The sequence below is a fragment of the Microcaecilia unicolor genome, chromosome 10 (genome assembly GCF_901765095.1).
Source record: "Microcaecilia unicolor chromosome 10, aMicUni1.1, whole genome shotgun sequence".
Classification (NCBI taxonomy): Eukaryota; Metazoa; Chordata; class Amphibia; order Gymnophiona; family Siphonopidae; genus Microcaecilia; species Microcaecilia unicolor.
In genome coordinates, this window is record NC_044040.1 from 53,725,974 (window position 1) to 53,746,205 (window position 20,232).

A 20,232-nucleotide genomic window follows, 5' to 3' on the forward strand; every position below is an offset into this window, starting at 1 on the left:
GCGCTTATCTTTAGGCCAAGCATCCGGGGAAAAAAGCCTCACTGGGCAGTCCCAGGCCAGAATCCATCGGGGGGGGGGGGGGGGCAATCAGAGGAGCCTCAGGCCTTGAGGAAGGGCTCTTTTCATCATGTATGCTTTATGCAGCAAAAGCACAAAATCCGGGGAGAAAATCTCACCCTGGGCACCCAAATCCTGTCCGGTGCTAGCCACTCCTGAAATAACCTCATCTCGAGGTGCCCCACCCGGCTCAGGTCTCTCCGTGTCCACGGAGGCCGCGCCATGCGGTGTAAGCAAAATGGCGCCCACTACCAGCTCAGAGCGGGAAGAAACATCGCTCGCCATGCTCGGGCCGGCTCCTATGCCAATACAGCACGATTTACAGAGCCCTGCTGCTGATTTGCGCTTGCCACAAGTGGAACAGCGCTTTACATTGTCCGCAGCCATCGCCGAAAAACGGCGGTAAAATCCAAAATGGCGGTTTCGCGTCAAAATCGCCCCAATCGCGGGCCCACCCCGGAGGAGTTGGAAAACACTCTTACCTCAAAGGATCTAGTGTACAACTACGATCCTGCTGAAAATCAGGTCAAAAACCTCTGTTCCAGCGTCTCTGCGTTTAAAAACGCGACTCGACTTTTTAAGCTGTGAGGAAAGCAGAGATATTGAAGACTCCGGAGGCTCAGATGAGTGGGAAAGGCAGGGAAAGGGCGAACCTATATGTCTGCATCCACTGTTGGTGGGTAAGGACAGGGAAAGCAAGGCAATATGTCCACATCCACAGAGGTATGGGTAAGGCAGGGAAAGGGCTAACCTATGTGCCTTTAAAGTGAAGCTGCTATAGCCTCCAACACCCCGGTTAACAACTGGCAAGCCAGCAACCACCTCCCGGCAGATTTTTCTGGAGCTCGAACAAGCTGCAGCCACCCTGCTAGGGGAGATAGAGAATACTGAAGAGGCAGTGGAGCTAGCTGGCCAAGAGGGCACTGTGAAAGTTTGAGTGCTCTCTATCTCCCCTGCTGGTTGATGGACATAACCCATACGTAATGGCTTCATCTGCTTGATGACAAGGAAACTGTATTATTCCTGATTAGGATCCAGAACAGTTAACAAAAAGGAGATAAATTCAAATACATTAAAAATACCATTATAAAGATATTTTTAGAGCGCTGTTTAGAACAGCGCAGGGCTTTCGATCATCTGCCCATGAGTTAGTTGGCAAAGGATTAAAAGCAAGGGAAAGGGCTCTAGGGAGGGAGAATGAGGGCTCATGGTACAAGACCCCAGCCTTGGTTCCGAAGGATTTGAAAAAAGCTGCTAGCCCCTCCCCCCACCACACACACTCAAAAAAAAAAAGAGCTTCATTGAGCCTGGGGTACAGAATCCAGATTACAATATATCAGGAACAGCTCGAGTAGAAGAGTCCTCCTGACAGGAGAAAGGCAAAAGAGAACATCAGTCACCCTGATAATATCTTAGCCCTCCAGCATCTAGAAAATGCTATTCTATGAGCAGATATGAATGCAATGAATAAGCCAATATAGCTATTGCATTGTTAAAACTCTCAATGTTTTTTGATAAATAAGGGCTGGCATCAGAAGTCCATAATAGTAATTCGTCTGCAATCACAGACACAGTAAGACTTTAAAATAGATGTTGGATGAGGATCCTAAGACTTCATTTCAAAGGGAAGTATATTCCTAGTGTGGACTGCAGAAGATTTTAACACATAACCATACTGCTGTGGGGAAAACAAATAACAGGTTTCACATATTTTTATTAATTTAAAAAAAGAGTTGCTTTTCTGATATTTTCTTATGGGCTTGCAATGACTTTATTTTTATTTAAATTGTCAGTGCTCCTTTATTATTAAGACAATACATTCCTCCAGAGATGATTGTTTCCTTAATATTTGTTTAGCACAGAAATGGATGAAACAGATTGGATCAATCTGAAATGGAGACAGCAGAAGTAAATCCAAACAAATTCAAACACAAAACCAGTTTTGCTGGTTGCAGTAGAATTTGGTTTAATTCACCTGGATGACGCCAACATCCTGAGAACAGTAAGTCCATAAAGAAAGTCTGTGTTTCTCACAGATGCTATACTGCTGTCAATACTTGTGATTCAGCAGTGGGGAACAGAATGGCAGGATGGAATGATGAGAGCTGAAGCCTTTGGGGCTCATATTTGAAAGAGAAAAAACGTCTAAAAAGTGGCATAAAACAGCATTTGGATGTTTTTTTCACCATATCATCCAAATTGTTATTTTCGAAGCCCATTTCCAAGACATTTTTCTATGTAGTTCATCTGCACTGCCTCCAAATGTCAAGGGTGGGATTTGGGCATTCCTAAGACTGGGGCGTTTTCACTTTGTTCCATTATGGCTGAAAAACATCCAGGACAAAAACTAGGACGTTTTGAGCTACACCTGTTTTAATAATGACTAAGCCATAAAAAAGTGTCCTAAATGACCAGATGACCACTGGAGAAATAAAGGAATGATCCCCCCTTACTCCCTTAGTGGTCACTGACCCCCTCCCACCCCCTAAAGATGTGAAAGAAACAGTACATACCAGCCTCTATTATAGCCTCAGATGTTATAGCCAGTCCTATTAGAGCAGCACTCAGGTCCTAGCCATCAGTGCAGTGCACTATGGAGATGGGGCCCCAGACCACATATATGTGACACCTGCAGCCATAACAGCTATTGTAGTGGTATATAGTTGGATACAGTAGGTATTTGGTGAGTTTTGGAGGGCTCACTATAAAATATAAGGGAGCAACAGTGAGATGTGTACCTGGGATCTTTTAGGTGAAGTCCACTGCAGTGCCTCCAAGGGTGCCCCACTGCTCTGCTGGGATGTCTGTGTGACCAGTCTACTAAGAATGCTAGCTCCTCCAACATCCCAATGGCCATTTTTGCAAAAAAAAAAAAAAAAAAAAAAGATGTTTTGCTGTTTTGAAAATGGATATATTTGCTATTCAGATTCTGGACATTTTGAGTAAAACATCCAAAGTCAGATTTAGACATCATAAAGAAAATACCCCTCCATGTCAATTAAAGACTGACTGAATCAATAGCAGAGTGGCTTTGATAGACTGATGTTAACAAAGAAACCAAGTGTAAATCATAGCCAAATGGGGAGACGGGACTGGAGGGGCACAGGTTCCTTCACTTTTAACTTAGGCTCCTTCAACATCCCTGGAAAGAATGCTGTAGTTAGTGAGGATCTCTAAGCACTGCCAGACCAAGATACCTAAGCATTGTGCCACACTATCAGAGCCCACTGCTCCCCTCTGCTACATTCCATATATTTTGCGCTCTCTGCCTCTTCCTCTCTGTCCAGCAGTACCTGTCCCATGCTGCCTTCTTTATTCCTTCCAGTATCTGCCTTCCATCCCACTCACCTATAGTCTCCCAGAGCAGACAGTACTATTTGCATGGTGCAAAGCTGCCTCTCCATTTCCCCCAATTATCGTCAATGGCTCCTGTAATGCCTGCAGGCAAGAGTGTGTCAAAACCTCATGAACAGAACATTCACTGATGAACTTGCTGTTTTTGATTTGAAATATAATTTTAAAGTCATCCCTTCTTTTTATCAGAAATAAAATTAGTCTGCACCACCAATCTAAAATCAGAGGGTTCCAAGAAGTTCCTCAGCAGGTAGGCCATTCACAATTTGAAAACCACCACCCTAACCATTCTGCCAATTAGATACATAATTTTAGGCGCTCAAACAGAAGTTAGGTGCCTAAAGTGCCTACATAGCAGTTAGGGCTTACATGATGTAAGTTTGGTGCCCAAATGTCAACTTAGGTTCTATTCTATAAAAGAATCTGGGCACATTGCTATTATAGAATACTATCTTAGAACACAGATTTTGGGCTCCTAATTTTTAGCACCCTTTATAGAATTGCTCCCATTAGCCATTATAAGAATATAAAAGCTTTAAATCATTTAAATAAATCATACCTAAATTAGTTAAATCAAACTGTCAAAAATTAAGAAAGCTTAGTTTCAAAAAGTCAAGTTTTAAGAACTTTACGGAACCCTAGATAACTGGTCATACCAGTTCCTTATATCTTGTTTAACTATTTAAAGAACTTGCCTAGAGTTTAGCCACTGACCTATTTATCCCCAGTAACTCTGTACTACCCATCTTGTCTCCATCTATATATCTGCACTTGGCCCCTTGGCTATGTGGTAATCTGTACTACAGAAAAGCGTAAGCATCATATCTATGTTATTTGAATGTTATAATGCGTACTTATTGGATGTATCATTAGTATTAGGTTGACATGATTTATATCTCTGTTATTTGAATTTCAGTGCTATTAATTGTGTATATTTTTCATCCTGTTTCATGGTAGTCCTATTATTAGATTTCAATTTGCTGCTTTTAGGTTTACCTCATTTATTGTATTCATGTTTCTATTTGGCAATTTTTACTATTGTTTGGCTGTTAAAATTGTAAGTTTTATATTAAACTGTACCTGCTGTACACCGCCTTGGGTGAATCTCTTCATAAAGGTATTTAATAAATCCCAATAAATAAATAAAACATCTCTCAAGTATCGGCTACAAGTCCACAAATAAAGGGGGAATCCAATACAAGAAGCAAGGAAAAAATACCAAGGTACATCATATAAAAATGGAAAAAGCAGCTCTCACCCAACCTCAGACAGTGCTAAATCTACAAGTCTCAAGTGAAACAGATGTAACATTCATACATCTCCTACTATATAAGACAGACAGTTGGGAATGTATGTGTGTGTTTGAGGGGGGAAATCAAAGAAAACACATTTAAGATAATTCAATTTAACTATATATTTACAGGGAAATTTTAAGAAAAACAGAGCCCCCAGTTGAAAAACTCTGAGTCTTATAAATCAAAAATTGCTTCTGCTTCTTCTGGATCTCCATTGCAATGTCAGGACACATCTGAACACTGCAGTTCATAAACAGAGTTAAGATGTTTAAAATACCATCTCAGGAGCCAATCCCTGTCTACAGACAAAGCACATGATACAATCATATTTGATGTAATAACATTTTCAGATTCTGAGGAGTCCAAAATAGCTGAAGCATCAAAGGAAACAACTAGTAAACTCACCCCCTAAAGAATACATTCATATTTGTTAACAATTGGTAAATAATATACCTCACAAACAAAGAAACATAAGGCAGAAAAAAAGCCAAATGGCTCATCCAATCTGCCCACCCATACAATCTACTCTCCCTTCCTCTCCCTTAGAGATCCTATGTATTTGTCCCAAGTTTATTTAAATTCAGATACAGTCTTCAACTCTACCAAATCCACAGGAAGGCTGTTCTATGAATTCACTGTCCTTTCTGAGAAGAAGTATTTCCTCATGTACACCTGAGTCTGTCCCCTTTCACCTTCATCCTATGCTCCTCACTCCAGAGCTTCCTTTCAATTGAAAGAGACTTTTCCCCTGTGCATTTATACCATGGATGTATTTAAATGCCTCTTATCTCCTTAGAATGAAGAGGTATTGATTCATATTACGAATTGGGTTATCCAAGTTCTCAAGTGTTAGTCTCAGAGACATTCACTACCTAGCCGGGGCCTTCCCCTCTTTCGGCTTCTCCACTGGGCACTACCGCCAATACTACAGCATCAACAAGGCCTCCTGACTGCTCCTCCACTCAGGGCAAGTGTGGAGGGACTTGCATCATGGGACTCAAAGTGGTGTCTAAGCTCCAGTGTTAAAAAAGCCAGCAATCTGGGATGCATCAGATGACTTGAGTGCTGGACAAAGGAGTCAATTGGTATTGAGCAGGAATCTGCTGGGGTTTTGAGAGATAAACCTGTGGTCTGCCCTTATGTTTTACCAGCAGTAAGAAACACACACTCAGCATGACAGGCAAGGGCCGCTGCCATCTTAGATCCCCTCAACTTCGTATATTCTAATGACTACTGACTGAAGCATTCATCAAATTTCTTCTTATCATTCTTCCCTGGTGATACCCTGGCCTACACCTACGGTCTTTTAATCCAGAAACATAATATACCTTTAAAAATAGGCAGGCAATGATCAGACCATAGCACCTCCTTCAAATTCAACCCTTGAGCCCATAATATATTCACTAAGACAGCGGAGGAAAACAGAACAGTTATAGACTACCTTATGTGTGGGAAAATTAATATGTATCTTCAATCATGCCACATTAATTTTATGTATACCACTTTGAGTATGAGTAAGACAGTACATAAGTACATAAGTACATAAGTAGTGCCATACTGGGAAAGACCAAAGGTCCATCTAGCCCAGCATCCTGTCACCGACAGTGGCCAATCCAGGTCAAGGGCACCTGGCACGCTTCCCAAACGTAAAAACATTCCAGACAAGTTATACCTAAAAATGCGGAATTTTTCCAAGTCCATTTAATAGCGGTCTATGGACTTGTCCTTTAGGAATCTATCTAACCCCTTTTTAAACTTCGTCATGCTAACCGCCCGTACCACGTTCTCCGGCAACGAATTCCAGAGTCTAATTACACGTTGGGTGAAGAAAATGTTTCTCCGATTCGTTTTAAATTTACCACACTGTAGCTTCAACTCATGCCCTCTAGTCCTAGTATTTTTGGATAGCGTGAACAGTCGCTTCACATCCACCCGATCCATTCCACTCATTATTTTATACACTTCTATCATATCTCCCCTCAGCCGTCTCTTCTCCAAGCTGAAAAGCCCTAGTCTTCTCAGCCTCTCTTCATAGGAAAGTCGTCCCATCCCCACTATCATTTTCGTCGCCCTTCGCTGTACCTTTTCCAATTCTACTATATCTTTTTTGAGATACGGAGACCAGTACTGAACACAATACTCCAGGTGCGGTCGCACCATGGAGCGATACAACGGCATTATAACATCCGCACACCTGGACTCCATACCCTTCCTAATAACACCCAACATTCTATTCGCTTTCCTAGCCGCAGCAGCACACTGAGCAGAAGGTTTCAGCGTATCATCGACGACGACACCCAGATCCCTTTCTTGATCCGTAACTCCTAACGCGGAACCTTGCAAGACGTAGCTATAATTCGGGTTCCTCTTACCCACATGCATCACTTTGCACTTGTCAACATTGAACTTCATCTGCCACTTGCACGCCCATTCTCCCAGTCTCGCAAGGTCCTCCTGTAATCGTTCACATTCCTCCTGCGACTTGACGACCCTGAATAATTTTGTGTCATCGGCGAATTTAATTACCTCACTAGTTATTCCCATCTCTAGGTCATTTATAAATTAAGTCTAAATTAAGTCTAAACAAATAAATACATGCTATTCATACCAGCCACAAAATCTTGTGCCCTTATACAATAAATATTATCTACACACATATTAAAGCCTTCCAGTATAAGCAGGTTGGAAAATTTTATACTTAGTGAAACAATAAAAATCAATAAGATTATCCATCTCAGCCATTAACATGTCAGGAAGGCAGTATAGTAAAAACAAGAACACTGGAGCAACCTTAAAAAGCCACAGTAACACAGAATCCACTAGTACAAGTAATCTAAGCTACTTGTAAAACCTCATAGATTGCTGGTCTAAAACTGCAACCACCCCACCTCTCATGTCAACCCTACCACAAGGGACTGAAATAGACAGTACAACCAAACAATAACTAAAGGGGCCCTTTTACAAAGCTGTTGTAAGCACTAGCTCATACTTACTGCAGGAAAAAAATGGCATGCTGTAGGGTGCGTTGAGACATCCCACAGTAATTCTGCCATGTGTGTGCATGCCCATGCTCTAAAAAATAAAATGTATTTGTTTGGCACAGGGGGCATGTCTGTGGGTTGCTACGTTGCTATGTGCTAAATGGTTAGTGTCTGCTATGCACGTAAGCCCTTATCGCCTACATAATAGGTGGTGGTAAGGGCTCTCCTGCTAGTCTGTTTTAATGGCCATGCAAAAATGGAAACATTAGCAAGTGACCATTAATACATAAAATAGGAAATTCTGCCATTTTACCCAAGCAATAAAAATGACCTTAGCATATGGGAATGACCCACATAAGGGCATGCTAAGGTCATGTTTTACTGCTGTTTGGTAAAAGTGTCCCAAAACCATAATAAAACCTGACATGGCCGTGTTTCAGCAAATGTCTTTTTCAGATGTATTAAATTCTTAACTAAAAACAGGAATGAACAATGATGATGTAAACATTTTTATAGTGTTCACCATTAGCTTGAATCCTAAGATATATATTGTATGTATGTATATATATATATATATATATATATATATATATATATATATATATATATATATATATATATATATATAATAATTTGTAACTCTGCTTCCCTGGATGGCTGGCTGGGTTTGTAACAGCATGCTGACGTCAGCTCGCCTCCAGCGTTCCCTTCCCTCTCAGTGTCCCGCCCTCGCGTAAAGATGAAATGACATCAGAGGAGGGCGGGACACTGAGAGGGAAGGCAAGGGAAGGCTGGAGGCAACGCAAGCCCTGTCTGCCGCTGCTGCGACCTCAGGTAAAATGAATGGCTTAAAGGCAGGGCGGCAGGAAGGACAGAGTCACTGGCCTTCGACATGGATGGGAAGGGAGAAGAGAATCGCGGGACACAGATGGGAGGGCAGGGCAGAGGAGAATCGCTGGACATGCATGGGATGGGAGGTGAGTGTAGAATCGCGGGACATGGATGGGAGGGCAGGGCAGAGGAGAATCGCTGGGCATGGAGGGGAGGCCAGAAAGTGAATGATACATACCTGTAGCAGGTGTTCTCCGAGGACAGCAGGCTGATTGTTCTCACGACTGGGGTGACGTCCGCGGCAGCCCCCACCAACCGGAAAGAAGCTTCGCGGGATGGTCGGCACGCAGGGCACGCCCACCGTGCATGCGCGGCCGTCTTCCCGCCCGTGCGCGACCGCTCCCGCCAGTTGAATGACTAGCAAAAGATGAAACACACAACTCCAAAGGGGAGGAGGGAGGGTAGGTGAGAACAATCAGCCTGCTGTCCTCGGAGAACACCTGCTACAGGTATGTATCATTCACTTTCTCCGAGGACAAGCAGGCTGCTTGTTCTCACGACTGGGGTATCCCTAGCTCTCAGGCTCACTCAAAACAATAACCCAGGTCAATTGAACCTCGCAACGGCGAGGGTACAACAGAAATTGACCTACGAAGAACAACTAACTGAGAGTGCAGCCTGACCAGAATAAATTTGGGTCCTGGAGGGTGGAGTTGGATTTACACCCCAAACAGATTCTGCAGCACCGACTGCCCGAACCGACTGTCGCGTCGGGTATCCTGCTGGAGGCAGTAATGAGATGTGAATGTGTGGACAGATGACCACGTCGCAGCCTTGCAGATCTCTTCAATAGTGGCTGACTTCAAGTGGGCCACCGACGCTGCCATGGCTCTGACACTATGAGCCGTGACATGACCCTCAAGAGTCAGCCCAGCCTGGGCGTAAGTGAAGGAAATGCAATCTGCTAGCCAATTGGAGATGGTGCGTTTCCCGACAGCGACCCCTAGCCTGTTAGGGTCGAAAGAAATAAACAATTGGGTGGACTGTCTGTTGGGCTGTGTCCGCTCCAGATAGAAGGCCAATGCTCTCTTGCAGTCCAATGTGTGCAACTGACGTTCAGCAGGGCGGGTATGCGGCCTGGGGAAGAATGTTGGCAAGACAATTGACTGGTTAAGATGGAACTCCGACACCACCTTCGGCAGGAACTTTGGGTGGGTGCGGAGCACTACTCTGTTGTGATGAAATTTGGTATATGGAGCATGAGCTACTAGGGCTTGAAGCTCACTGACCCTACGAGCGGAAGTAACTGCCACCAAGAAAATGACCTTCCAGGTCAAGTACTTCAGATGGCAGGTATTCAGTGGCTCAAAAGGAGGTTTCATCAGCTGGGTGAGGACGACGTTGAGATCCCATGACACAGTAGGAGGCTTGATAGGGGGCTTTGACAAAAGCAAGCCTCTCATGAATCGAACGACTAAAGGCTCTCCAGAGATGGCTTTACCTTCCACACGATAATGGTAAGCACTAATCGCACTAAGGTGATTCCTTACTGAGTTGGTCTTGAGGCCAGACTCTGATAAGTGCAGAAGGTATTCAAGCAGGTTCTGTGCAGGGCAAGAACGAGGTTCTAGGGCCTTGCTCTCACACCACACGACAAACCTCCTCCACTTGAAAAAGTAACTCTTTTTAGTGGAATCCTTCCTAGAGGCAAGCAAGACCCGGGAGACACCCTCAGACAGACCCAACGCAGTGAAGTCTACGCCCTCAACATCCAGGCCGTGAGAGCCAGGGACTGAAGGTTGGGGTGCAGCAACGCTCCGTCGTTCTGCGAGATGAGAGTCGGAAAACACTCCAATCTCCACGGTTCCTCGGAGGACAACTCCAGAAGAAGAGGGAACCAGATCTGACGGGGCCAAAAGGGCGCTATCAGAATCATGGTGCCGCGGTCTTGCTTGAGCTTCAGTAAGGTCTTCCCCACCAAAGGTAGGGGAGGATAAGCATACAGGAGGCCGGTCCCCCAATGGAGGAGAAAGGCGTCCGACGCTAGCCTGCCGTGTGCCTGAAGTCTGGAACAGAACAGAGGCAGCTTGTGGTTGGTCTGAGAGGCGAAAAGGTCCACCGAGGGGGTGCCCCACTCTCGGAAGATCTTGCGTACCACTCTGGCATGGAGCGACCACTCGTGCGGTTGCATGACTCTGCTCAGTCTGTCGGCCAGACTGTTGTTTACGCCTGCCAGGTACGTGACTTGGAGGAGCATGCCGAACCGACACGCCCAATGCCACATCCCGACGGCCTCCTGACACAGGGGGCGAGATCCGGTGCCCCCCTGCTTGTTGACGTAATACATTGCAACCTGATTGTCTGTCCGAATTTGGATAATTTGGCAGGACAGCCGATCTCTGAAAGCCTTCAGTGCGTTCCAGATCGCTCGGAGCTCCAGGAGGTTGATCTGCAGATCCTTTTCCTGGAGGGACCACAGACCCTGGGTGTGAAGCCCATCGACATGAGCTCCCCACCCCAGGCGAGATGCATCCGTCGTCAACACTTTCGTGGGCTGTGGAATTTGAAATGGACGTCCCAGTGTCAAATTGGACCGGATGGTCCACCAGAGCAGTGAAGTGCGGCAACTGGTGGAGAGGCGGATGACATCTTCTAGATTCCCGGTGGCTTGGAACCACTGGGAAGCTAGGGCCCATTGAGCAGATCTCATGTGAAGATGAGCCATGGGAGTCACATGAACTGTGGAGGCCATATGACCCAGAAGTCTCAACATCTGCCGAGCTGTGATCTGCTGAGACGCTCTGGTCTGCAAAGCCAGGGCCAGGAGATTGGTGGCCCTCGCTTCGGGAAGGTAGGCCTGAGCCGTCTGGGTATTCAGCAGAGCTCCTATGAATTCCAGAGACTGGGTTGGCTGGAGATGGGACTTTGGGTAATTTATCACAAACCCCAGCAGCTCCAGAAGCTGAATAGTGCACTGCATGGACCGGAGGGCTCCTGCCTCCGAGGTGTTCTTGACCAGCCAATCGTCGAGATGCGGGAACACGTGCACTCCCAGCTTGCGTAGGTAGGCCGCTACCACCACGAGGCACTTGGTAAACACTCGTGGGGCAGAGGCGAGCCCAAAGGGCAGCACACAATACTGAAAGTGCCGTGCGCCCAGGCGGAATCGGAGATACTGTCTGTGAGCTGGCAGTATCGGAATGTGAGTATATGCGTCCTTTAAATCCAGGGAACATAGCCAATCGTTTTTCTGAATCATTGGCAGAAGGGTGCCCAAGGAAAGCATCCTGAACTTTTCTTTGACCAGGAATTTGTTCAGGCCTCTCAGGTCTAGGATGGGACGCATCCCCCCTGTTTTCTTTTCCACAAGGAAGTACCTGGAATAGAATCCCTGCCCTTCCTGCCCGGGTGGTACGGGCTCGACCGCATTGGCGCTGAGAAGGGCGAAGAGTTCCTCTGCAAGTACCTGCTTGTGATGGGAGCTGAAAGACTGAGCTCCCGGAGGACAATTTGGAGGCAGGGAGGCCAAATTCAGGGCGTATCCGCACCGCACTATTTGGAGAACCCACTGGTCGGAGGTTATGAGAGGCCACCTTTGGTGAAAAAATTTTAACCTCCCTCCGACCGGCAGATCGCCCGGTACGGACACTTGTAGGGCGGCTATGTTCCCGTGGATCCAGTCAAAAGCCCGTCCCCGGCTTTTGCTGTGGAGGCGCAGGGGGCTGCTTAGGCACACGCTGTTGACGAGAACGAGCGCGCTGGGGCTGTCCCTGTGCCTGACGAGGCCTTCGGGCCGGCTGGTTGTACCTACGCTTCGCAAAAGAATAGGGTGCAGCCTGCCGGGCCCGGGAAAAACGTCCACCTGTGGAGGTGGATGCTGAAGGCGCCCGGTGGGAGAGCTTGTCGAGAGCGGTTTCCCGCTGATGCAGTTGGTCCACCATCTGCTCGACCTTCTCACCAAAAATGTTATCCCCCCGGCAAGGGACGTCGGCCAGTCTCTGCTGGGTGCGGTTGTCCAGGTCAGAGGCACGCAGCCATGAGAGCCTGCGCATCACTATACCTTGGGCCGCAGCACGAGATGCCACGTCACAGGTGTCATAGATACCCCTGGACAGGAACTTTCTGCACGCCTTCAGCTGCCTGACCACCTCCTGATAAGGCCTGGACTGCTCCGGCGGGAGCTTCTCGACCAGGTCCGCCAGTTGTTGCACATAGGTCCGCATGTGAATGCTCATATAGAGCAGGTATGATTGGATGCGGGTCACGAGCATGGAGGATTGGTAGGCCTTCCTCCAAAACGAGTCCAGAGTGCGAGACTCCCGCCCCGGGGGCGCCGAGGCAGTATCCCTCGAACTCCGTGCCCTCTTGAGAGCAGAATCCACGACCGCTGAGTCATGGGGCAATTGTGGCCGCATTAGCTCTGGGTCGGAGTGGATCCTGTACTGGGACTCTGCTTTCTTGGGAATGGTGGGGTTAGTTAATGGTCGCACCCAGTTCCGAAGCAGCGTCTCCTTAAGGACATTGTGCAGCGGCACCGTGGAGGACTCTCTAGGTGGTGATGGATAGTCGAGGACCTCGAGCATCTCGGCCCTCGGCTCTTCCACAGAGACCACGGGGAAGGGAATGCTGATAGACATATCCCGCACAAAGGAGGCAAAGGAGAGACTCTCGGGAGGCGAGAGTTTCCTCTCCGGTGAAGGCGTGGGGTCCGAGGGAAGGCCCGTAGACTCCTCTGAGGAGAAATATCTAGGGTCCTCCTCTTCCCCCCACGAGTCCTCATCCTCGGTGTCGGACATAAGCTCATGTAGCTGAGTCCTGAACCGGGCCCGGCTCGACGTCGAGGCACCAAGGTCTCGGTGTCGTCGAGCGGTGGACTCCCGCGCCGGCGGGGACGGAGCTCCCTCCATCGACGTCGACGGGGACTCCACCTGCGTGGCGGTCGAGACCGGCACCGCAAGCGGCGGCGGTGTCGACAGCTCCGGCGCCGGGCTAGAGCTCGCCGGCGCCACAGTCATCGGTGCCGAGGGCGCAAGCACCCCCGGCGCCGGCACAGCCTGGCACATCAGCCCTTCCAGGATCCCCGGAAGGATGGCTCTGAGGCACTCGTCCAGGCCCGCTGCCGGGAAAGGCGGTGGGGCCGGTAGGGGTGTCGGCGCCAGAAGCTGCTGGGGGCCAGGAGACGGCACCGAGGTGCCGGAACCCCGATGCGTCGGTACCTCCACAACCGACGGAGACCTCTCCTCTCGATGATGATGCTTCGGCGTCGCCTCCTCTCCGAGATCCGGATGCACCGAGGGCGACCGGTGACGACGCTTCTTATCTTTCTTGCGATGCCCGTCACCGGCGCCGGAGGGCATGGAGGAGGAGGAGGTCGATCCCCCTCGGTCTCGAGGTACCGGGTCAGACAGGGTTCGGTCCCGTGGCCCACGAGCTGAGGGAGTGACCGGGGCCGACTGCCCACGCGGCCTCTCACCCCCACTCTCACCGGAGGACCGGCGGGCCGACGGGACCTGTTCTCCTGGGGTCGCTGCCATCGGTGCCGATGTCTCGGGCATCGATACCGGTACCGAAGGGCCGGGCGTCGATACCGATGCCTTCGAGGTCGACGTCGAGGGGCCGGCGCAAGTTCCAAAAAGACGGTCCCGCAGAACTTGCCTCGCAACCTGAGTCCGTTTCCGGAGACCGAGACACAGAGAACACGACTTGATATTGTGCTCCGGCCCGAGGCACTGGAGGCACCAAGCGTGGGTGTCGGTCTGCGAGATCGGCCGGCCGCAGCGACCACACTTTTTAAATCCACTCGGGACCTTCGAGGACATCGACGGAAAAATCGCGTCGGCGAAGTCAAAGTCGTCAATGGTGGCTGAAATCACACCACGAAAAGGAAAAACGACCGTGCGGCCACTAGGCCGCAACGCGGCGTCCCCGCTGGAAGCGAGGGAAAAAGGGGAGCGCGTGCTCCACACACGCAGGGTTTCTTTTTTTTTTTTTGAAAAAAAGAAACCGGACGGTAACTAGACCGAAATAAACAAAGAAAAAAGCACGATCGGCGTAAACGCGATCGAAATCCGGCGGCTGAATCCGAGAGAGCGGCGAGGCACGACTCTCTCCAGACGCGGAAAAAAAGGAACTGGCGGGAACGGTCGCGCACGGGCGGGAAGACGGCCGCGCATGCGCGGTGGGCGTGCCCTGCGTGCCGACCGTCCCGCGAAGCTTCTTTCCAGTTGGTGGGGGTTGCCGCGGACGTCACCCCAGTCGTGAGAACAAGCAGCCTGCTTGTCCTCGGAGAATCATGGGACACTGAGGGGACAGGAGCGTAGAGAATCGTTGGACATGGAGGGGAGGCCAGAATCGTAGGACGCGGAGGGGACAGCAGGGAAGAGGAGAATCGCTGGACATGGAGGGGAGGTCACGGAGGGGATGGGAGGGGAGGGAAGAATTGCTGGACATGGAGGGGAAGGCAGGGGAGAGAGGAGAAATCGTTTAAACGAGAGCCTTTCTAGGGCCTGTTTCATTTTTGACAAAACGGGCTTTGTTGCTTGTATATGTATATATAAATGAATGACAGCAATAGAACAATTAGAAAAATACCTCCCCAGAGCTACAATACAATATACAGAAAAACACAAATTACCAGAAGTCTTATAGACCCCAAAAAGGGGAGAGCAAGATGGAAGTAAAAAATATGAAATTCAAAAAATATATAGCATCACATTATTGAGCTACTGATCCAGTGAGGTACAGTTACTCTAAATGCAGCATTATAAGAGAAAGGCAGGTAAAAGTTTAACCAATCTTATCAGCAAGAAATTGCCAAAGCTGTCCCTTCTGTCAAAATATATATCTATTTCCTTGATATTTCAACATACATCTACATGGAAATCATACAGAAAACTGTGCTCCACATTGTGGAGCATGAGATTTTACAGCAAAGAAACAATTTGTGTCGAGCCTGGGTAGCACGAGAAACATACAGAAAAATTTCACACCCAAAATGAAATCATCTCTCTGCCTGAAAAAAAGCTCCAGAACAATGTCTCTGACTATGACCAATACAAAAGTAACCACTAAAGTAGAAGAAATATTATTAGAATCCAAGGAGGTCTGCAAAATCTGAGAAACATCTCGAATATCCATTGTGGAAACATTTCCCAATTGTTCTTCTGATGACTTCAACTTCCTTGGAGAAACCGAGAAAACTATATCTAGCAGTAAATGTATTTGTACATTTTCAATTTTCCCAGCATAATCTATTAAAGTATTTTCAACTACAGAAAGCTTGGTCTGAAATTCAGTAGACAAACTAAGTAATTGATCAGATTGTTTGTTAATCTAGTTTTCAAGTACTTCAACAGCAGACTAAAAAGTTTTGAAAGTAACAATTTTAGGTTTAATGGCTTTGCTCACAAATGTTTGACTGGGATATGCATGAGGCAAATGGACTATGTCAGATTTCAGACTGGACTAAACTCTAATAAATCTATTTTTCTTGCCATCAACATACATTGCCACATTCATAATTGGAATTCCCTGAGAAGTCTGTGGACTGGTACCACTGCAGTTTGTTTTAGGGCTTGCTACGTAAGCCAAATCCTTCTATCACACTAGCCTCCCCACCCCCCCCCCCCCCCTCTTTAGAAAGCCAAGCTAGCTGTTACCAGTGCGGTAATGCCGTATGGCTTTGTAAAAGGGGGAAGGGGTAAATGTTCTGACTGCTTCAAGGATGTTGATTTTCATTTTGATGTAGAAAGGTAGTTTTATAAACCATTTCATGCATAAGATGTTGTCTATGCATGTAAATGTGATCTTATAAAATTGTCACACCTAAAAGTACGCGTGGTGCAAAGCGTGTTCGAGTGACTTTTGGGCAGATCATGGGCAGACTTGCAATTCACATATGTATTTTGTAAAGTATGAATGGTTATATGTGTGTATCTTTACACCTGCTCTTGAATAGATGTAATGCCTGCACCTTCAATCTAGGTGTGATTTCTGCAGGATTTGCGCGAATCCCAGCACTTTAAGACTTTCAATAAATCACTAATAATATCCACTGTCACAATAGTATTTTCATCTTATAAATTACATTTCACATGCGTTGTTACTCAGTAGTGGCGGCTCACCTAAGACATCTCATTCAGGGAGACCAATAGCACACCATGTCTCATCATCCGTCCTTTCATATAATACATATATATCTTCATACAGTGATTATCTTATACCACAACTTCAGGAGTAGTCTAATTGTTAGTGCAGCAGACTTTAATCCTGGGGAACTGGGTTCAGTTCCCACTGCAGCTCCTTGTCACTCTGGGTAAGTCACTTAAACCTCCATTGCTCTAATAAATAAATAGCTGTATATACTATGTAAACCACTTCGAATGTAGTTGCAAAACCCACAGAAAGACAGCATATCAATTTCCTTTGTGATGGTGGATATTATTAGTGATTTATTGAAAGTCTTAAAGCACTGTGATTCTCTTTGAAAATGTGGTTATTTGTTCCCCCCACTGTTGCTAATGTTTCATTGGACCATAACAGAGTGTTTTATAAAGACATAAAGACAACAGGTACCTTGGTAAAACAGGCTAACATTTGTTGCCTTCCTGCCCTATTAACCTTGGCGGCCTATTTAAAACTACCCCCAGAATATGCAGGTGATGCTGATAGTGTTGGTCACATCAAGGAGTCCTTCCGCACCATGCCTGCCAGATCCAACAAGTGTGTTTTCTGTACTGACAGTTCATGCATTATTTCAGTAGATTTCTGCAATGAAGATGGGTGCTACAGTGGGCTCATCTCTCCTCTTTTCGGACCTTTCTTCTTTGAGATCTTTCTGTGGAACAACTTCCTTGAGGAGGATTCACTCCTAGAGGTGGAACTTCCTCTAGATTCCCTGCTGACTGATAGGAGAATAGGCTTGCAGCCCACTTGAACTACCCCCTCACTTTTTTCTCTGCCCTGCGTCTTTATGCCGGTAGTGGAGATCACAGGGCCTCTATCTCTAAGGCCTTGAAGCATCAAGCCCTCAGAGAAATCTGTACATAATTAGCACAGTTGAAAATAATATAGTCAGGTCCCAAACATCTCTAGCAGATGGAGCTGGTGACCATAGCAGACAGAAGGGCATCTTTTAAACCTACTCACTCTGTCTGGCATGTAGAATAGTGTCAGCAAGACTGAAATTCAATGTTGAAGAAAAAGTAAGAACAAAACAAATTTTTCTTTCTTTTGTTGGGGGGCTTGGAGGAAAGAATACACAAAAATAACAAGGAATTCTTTTAGTAACAGCTATAGAAACAAAAACGACTGCAATAGCAGTAACAATGTCTATGCAATCACTCAGAGGAAAACAGAGGCAAAGAACTCATGAAGTAGTAAATTTAAGAGAACTAGCCTGTGTTGTCACCATTATATGATATCACTCATTTATATGGCTAATTCATCCTGCTTGTTAAGAGAGAAATCAGGGAATGTCATATGAAAATTAGGCTTTAGCAGGAACACAGTAAATAGCATGGTATGCATTCCTCCACCAATTAATTACTGTATACCCACTAAAGCCCAAGATGTAACACCCACCTTGGGGTGTGTATTAAATGCTAATATGCCCACAGGGTTAGTACACTGACATTCTAGCACTGGAAACACCACCACTAGGAATGCCTTCCAATATACAGATCCTATTCAATCCCTATTCTTGTCATGAAGGGTAAGCTCTGTGGCTTCTGACCCAAAGACCAAGGGGCCTCCAATTTCTGATCATCTTCAAACCTCCAAACCAGTGGTCAAAGGTCTTATTCACTGATCACTCTCCCCTAAACACCTCAGTGGGCCCCAGTAACCTCCCTCAAAACCCTCTGAAACAGAAGAAAAAAAAGAGTTCATAGTCCTGATTCACATCTATCCCTACCTACCAATGCACAAAAGAACAAAGGCCTAGATAGCTCCCACCCCCCTACCTACACATACAACACAAAGGAACAATGCTCCTGTACTCCCCATCACCCTGTATGCCACACTATCTGCCCTTTCTGATGATGACCAAAAATCAGAGTAGGAGAAAGCCTGGCTCTATTCCACCCTGCTGTCAATAAGAAAGGTACCAGATGATCTTCTATTGTGTTTTGCCTCGCGTGCATTCATGATGCAAAGTAAAACAAGAGGTCAGGGTACCACTGTTAAAGACAGCTGCAGTGCAGGAGACAACCATGGAATCTTCATGAATGGGAAAAGAGGGGACTGAGTTGGGCCAACTACATCCCTTATTCATTGGGTCATGGGGTAGAAGGAAACCAAACCCCATGCATTTCTGTGTTTTTGTGAAATTGGGAATGATTGAGGCCACCAAGTCTCTTGTGTTTTTTGCTGGGGTTGGGATGAAATCCTCTGTTATTATAACAAATTCTTTCACTTGAGCTTGATAGCATGAGGGATTTCAATATGTAGCATATACGTGCTACAGTTTATAGCTTCGTGTGCATGCTTGTTTGCACACCTGCTATAGCAGCTGCATTTTAGTAGGTATATATAAAAACTCAGTGCATTGCCATTGTGCACTTGTTAATGAATAGGCCTCCAAATTCTAATTAACTTAAATAAAGAATTTACATTACTGTAATTACCTCCTCTCATAGTACTGAAGGCTGACATGGGAGCATGTAGAACTGAGTGCAACATTTTGTTATGTAAAATTTGGGACGCTGTTATCAGAGTATGTACTAGTGGTAACCCTCTGAAAATACCAAGTGCAAGCAATGTGTCAGCCACTCCCACATAAATGTAAAATATATAGAAAGAGCTGGTGTTGGTTACAGAAATGATTGCTGAAGTACTGTTGTTTTTGTGGCTTGTCCGATTGGTTTCAGATGACCTAAAACATAAGAAAAAACAGGTAAGGAGAAATTAGAGAACACATAGCATTTTTACTGCCATCTTTCTCACACACACATTTTTCCCTCCTTCAGAGTCATACCCCGCATTCTTATGTATGCCTCCTCTTTCACACACACATACACACAAAAAGGATATGTTTTTCTTAGAAATGGACCAACAAATTTCAACAAAATAAAATAAAAACAAACAAATTTCATGTTTTCATTTTGATTCTTTTTTAAATTTGGCTTTACCCGCAACATGAATATATCTTCCTAAGTTCTCTTCTCATCTTTACTAGCCAACTGAACTTCCTTCACCTCCAGATTCCTTTCCCATCTGCCATTCTTCATGGGGTAGGAATGATCTGTAGTCTTTCCTGCCCCACCAATCCAAGGATTCATAAACAGGGGTGTGCAGGGAAAAACTGCTTTATTTAGTTTCCTGTGTCATTTACAGGGTTTTCACTTTGTTTGTTTTATTTTTATACATGTTCATTTTAGGGCAATTTGTTAACAGGTGGCTGCTACTGCAGCCCACCCCCTCCCCACCACAAATAAAAACAAAAAAACACAACTCAAGTCAACCATGCCAAACCCCTACATCACAACTCAAACCCCCATTGACAATCCACATACCCTAAGAACATCACCCAATCCACCCACCCCTACCCCGGCTTCCTCTAGCACAAATATTAGGATATGTATCATCCCTCCAGCTCCCATTGAAGAGGCAACTGAACTCCTCTGACACTTTATTGGGAATATCAGTGGTATACTGTTGAGGCAGGAGCAATCCCCCTTCATTCTCAGCCCCATTGTACAGAAGCAAAAGCACGT

At 46.3% G+C, this 20,232-nt stretch overlaps 1 protein-coding gene across 1 annotated transcript in view; it reads right to left on the minus strand.

Annotated features, from left to right (window-relative positions):
* CFTR (CF transmembrane conductance regulator) overlaps window positions 1–20,232 on the minus strand; it is a 442,294-nt gene that overhangs the window by 112,311 nt on the left and 309,751 nt on the right. Inside the window, exon 17 of the mRNA XM_030216424.1 lies at window positions 19,144–19,391. Within this exon, the coding sequence (XP_030072284.1) occupies window positions 19,144–19,391 (248 nt within the window). The remainder of the gene's footprint in view (window positions 1–19,143; window positions 19,392–20,232) is intronic.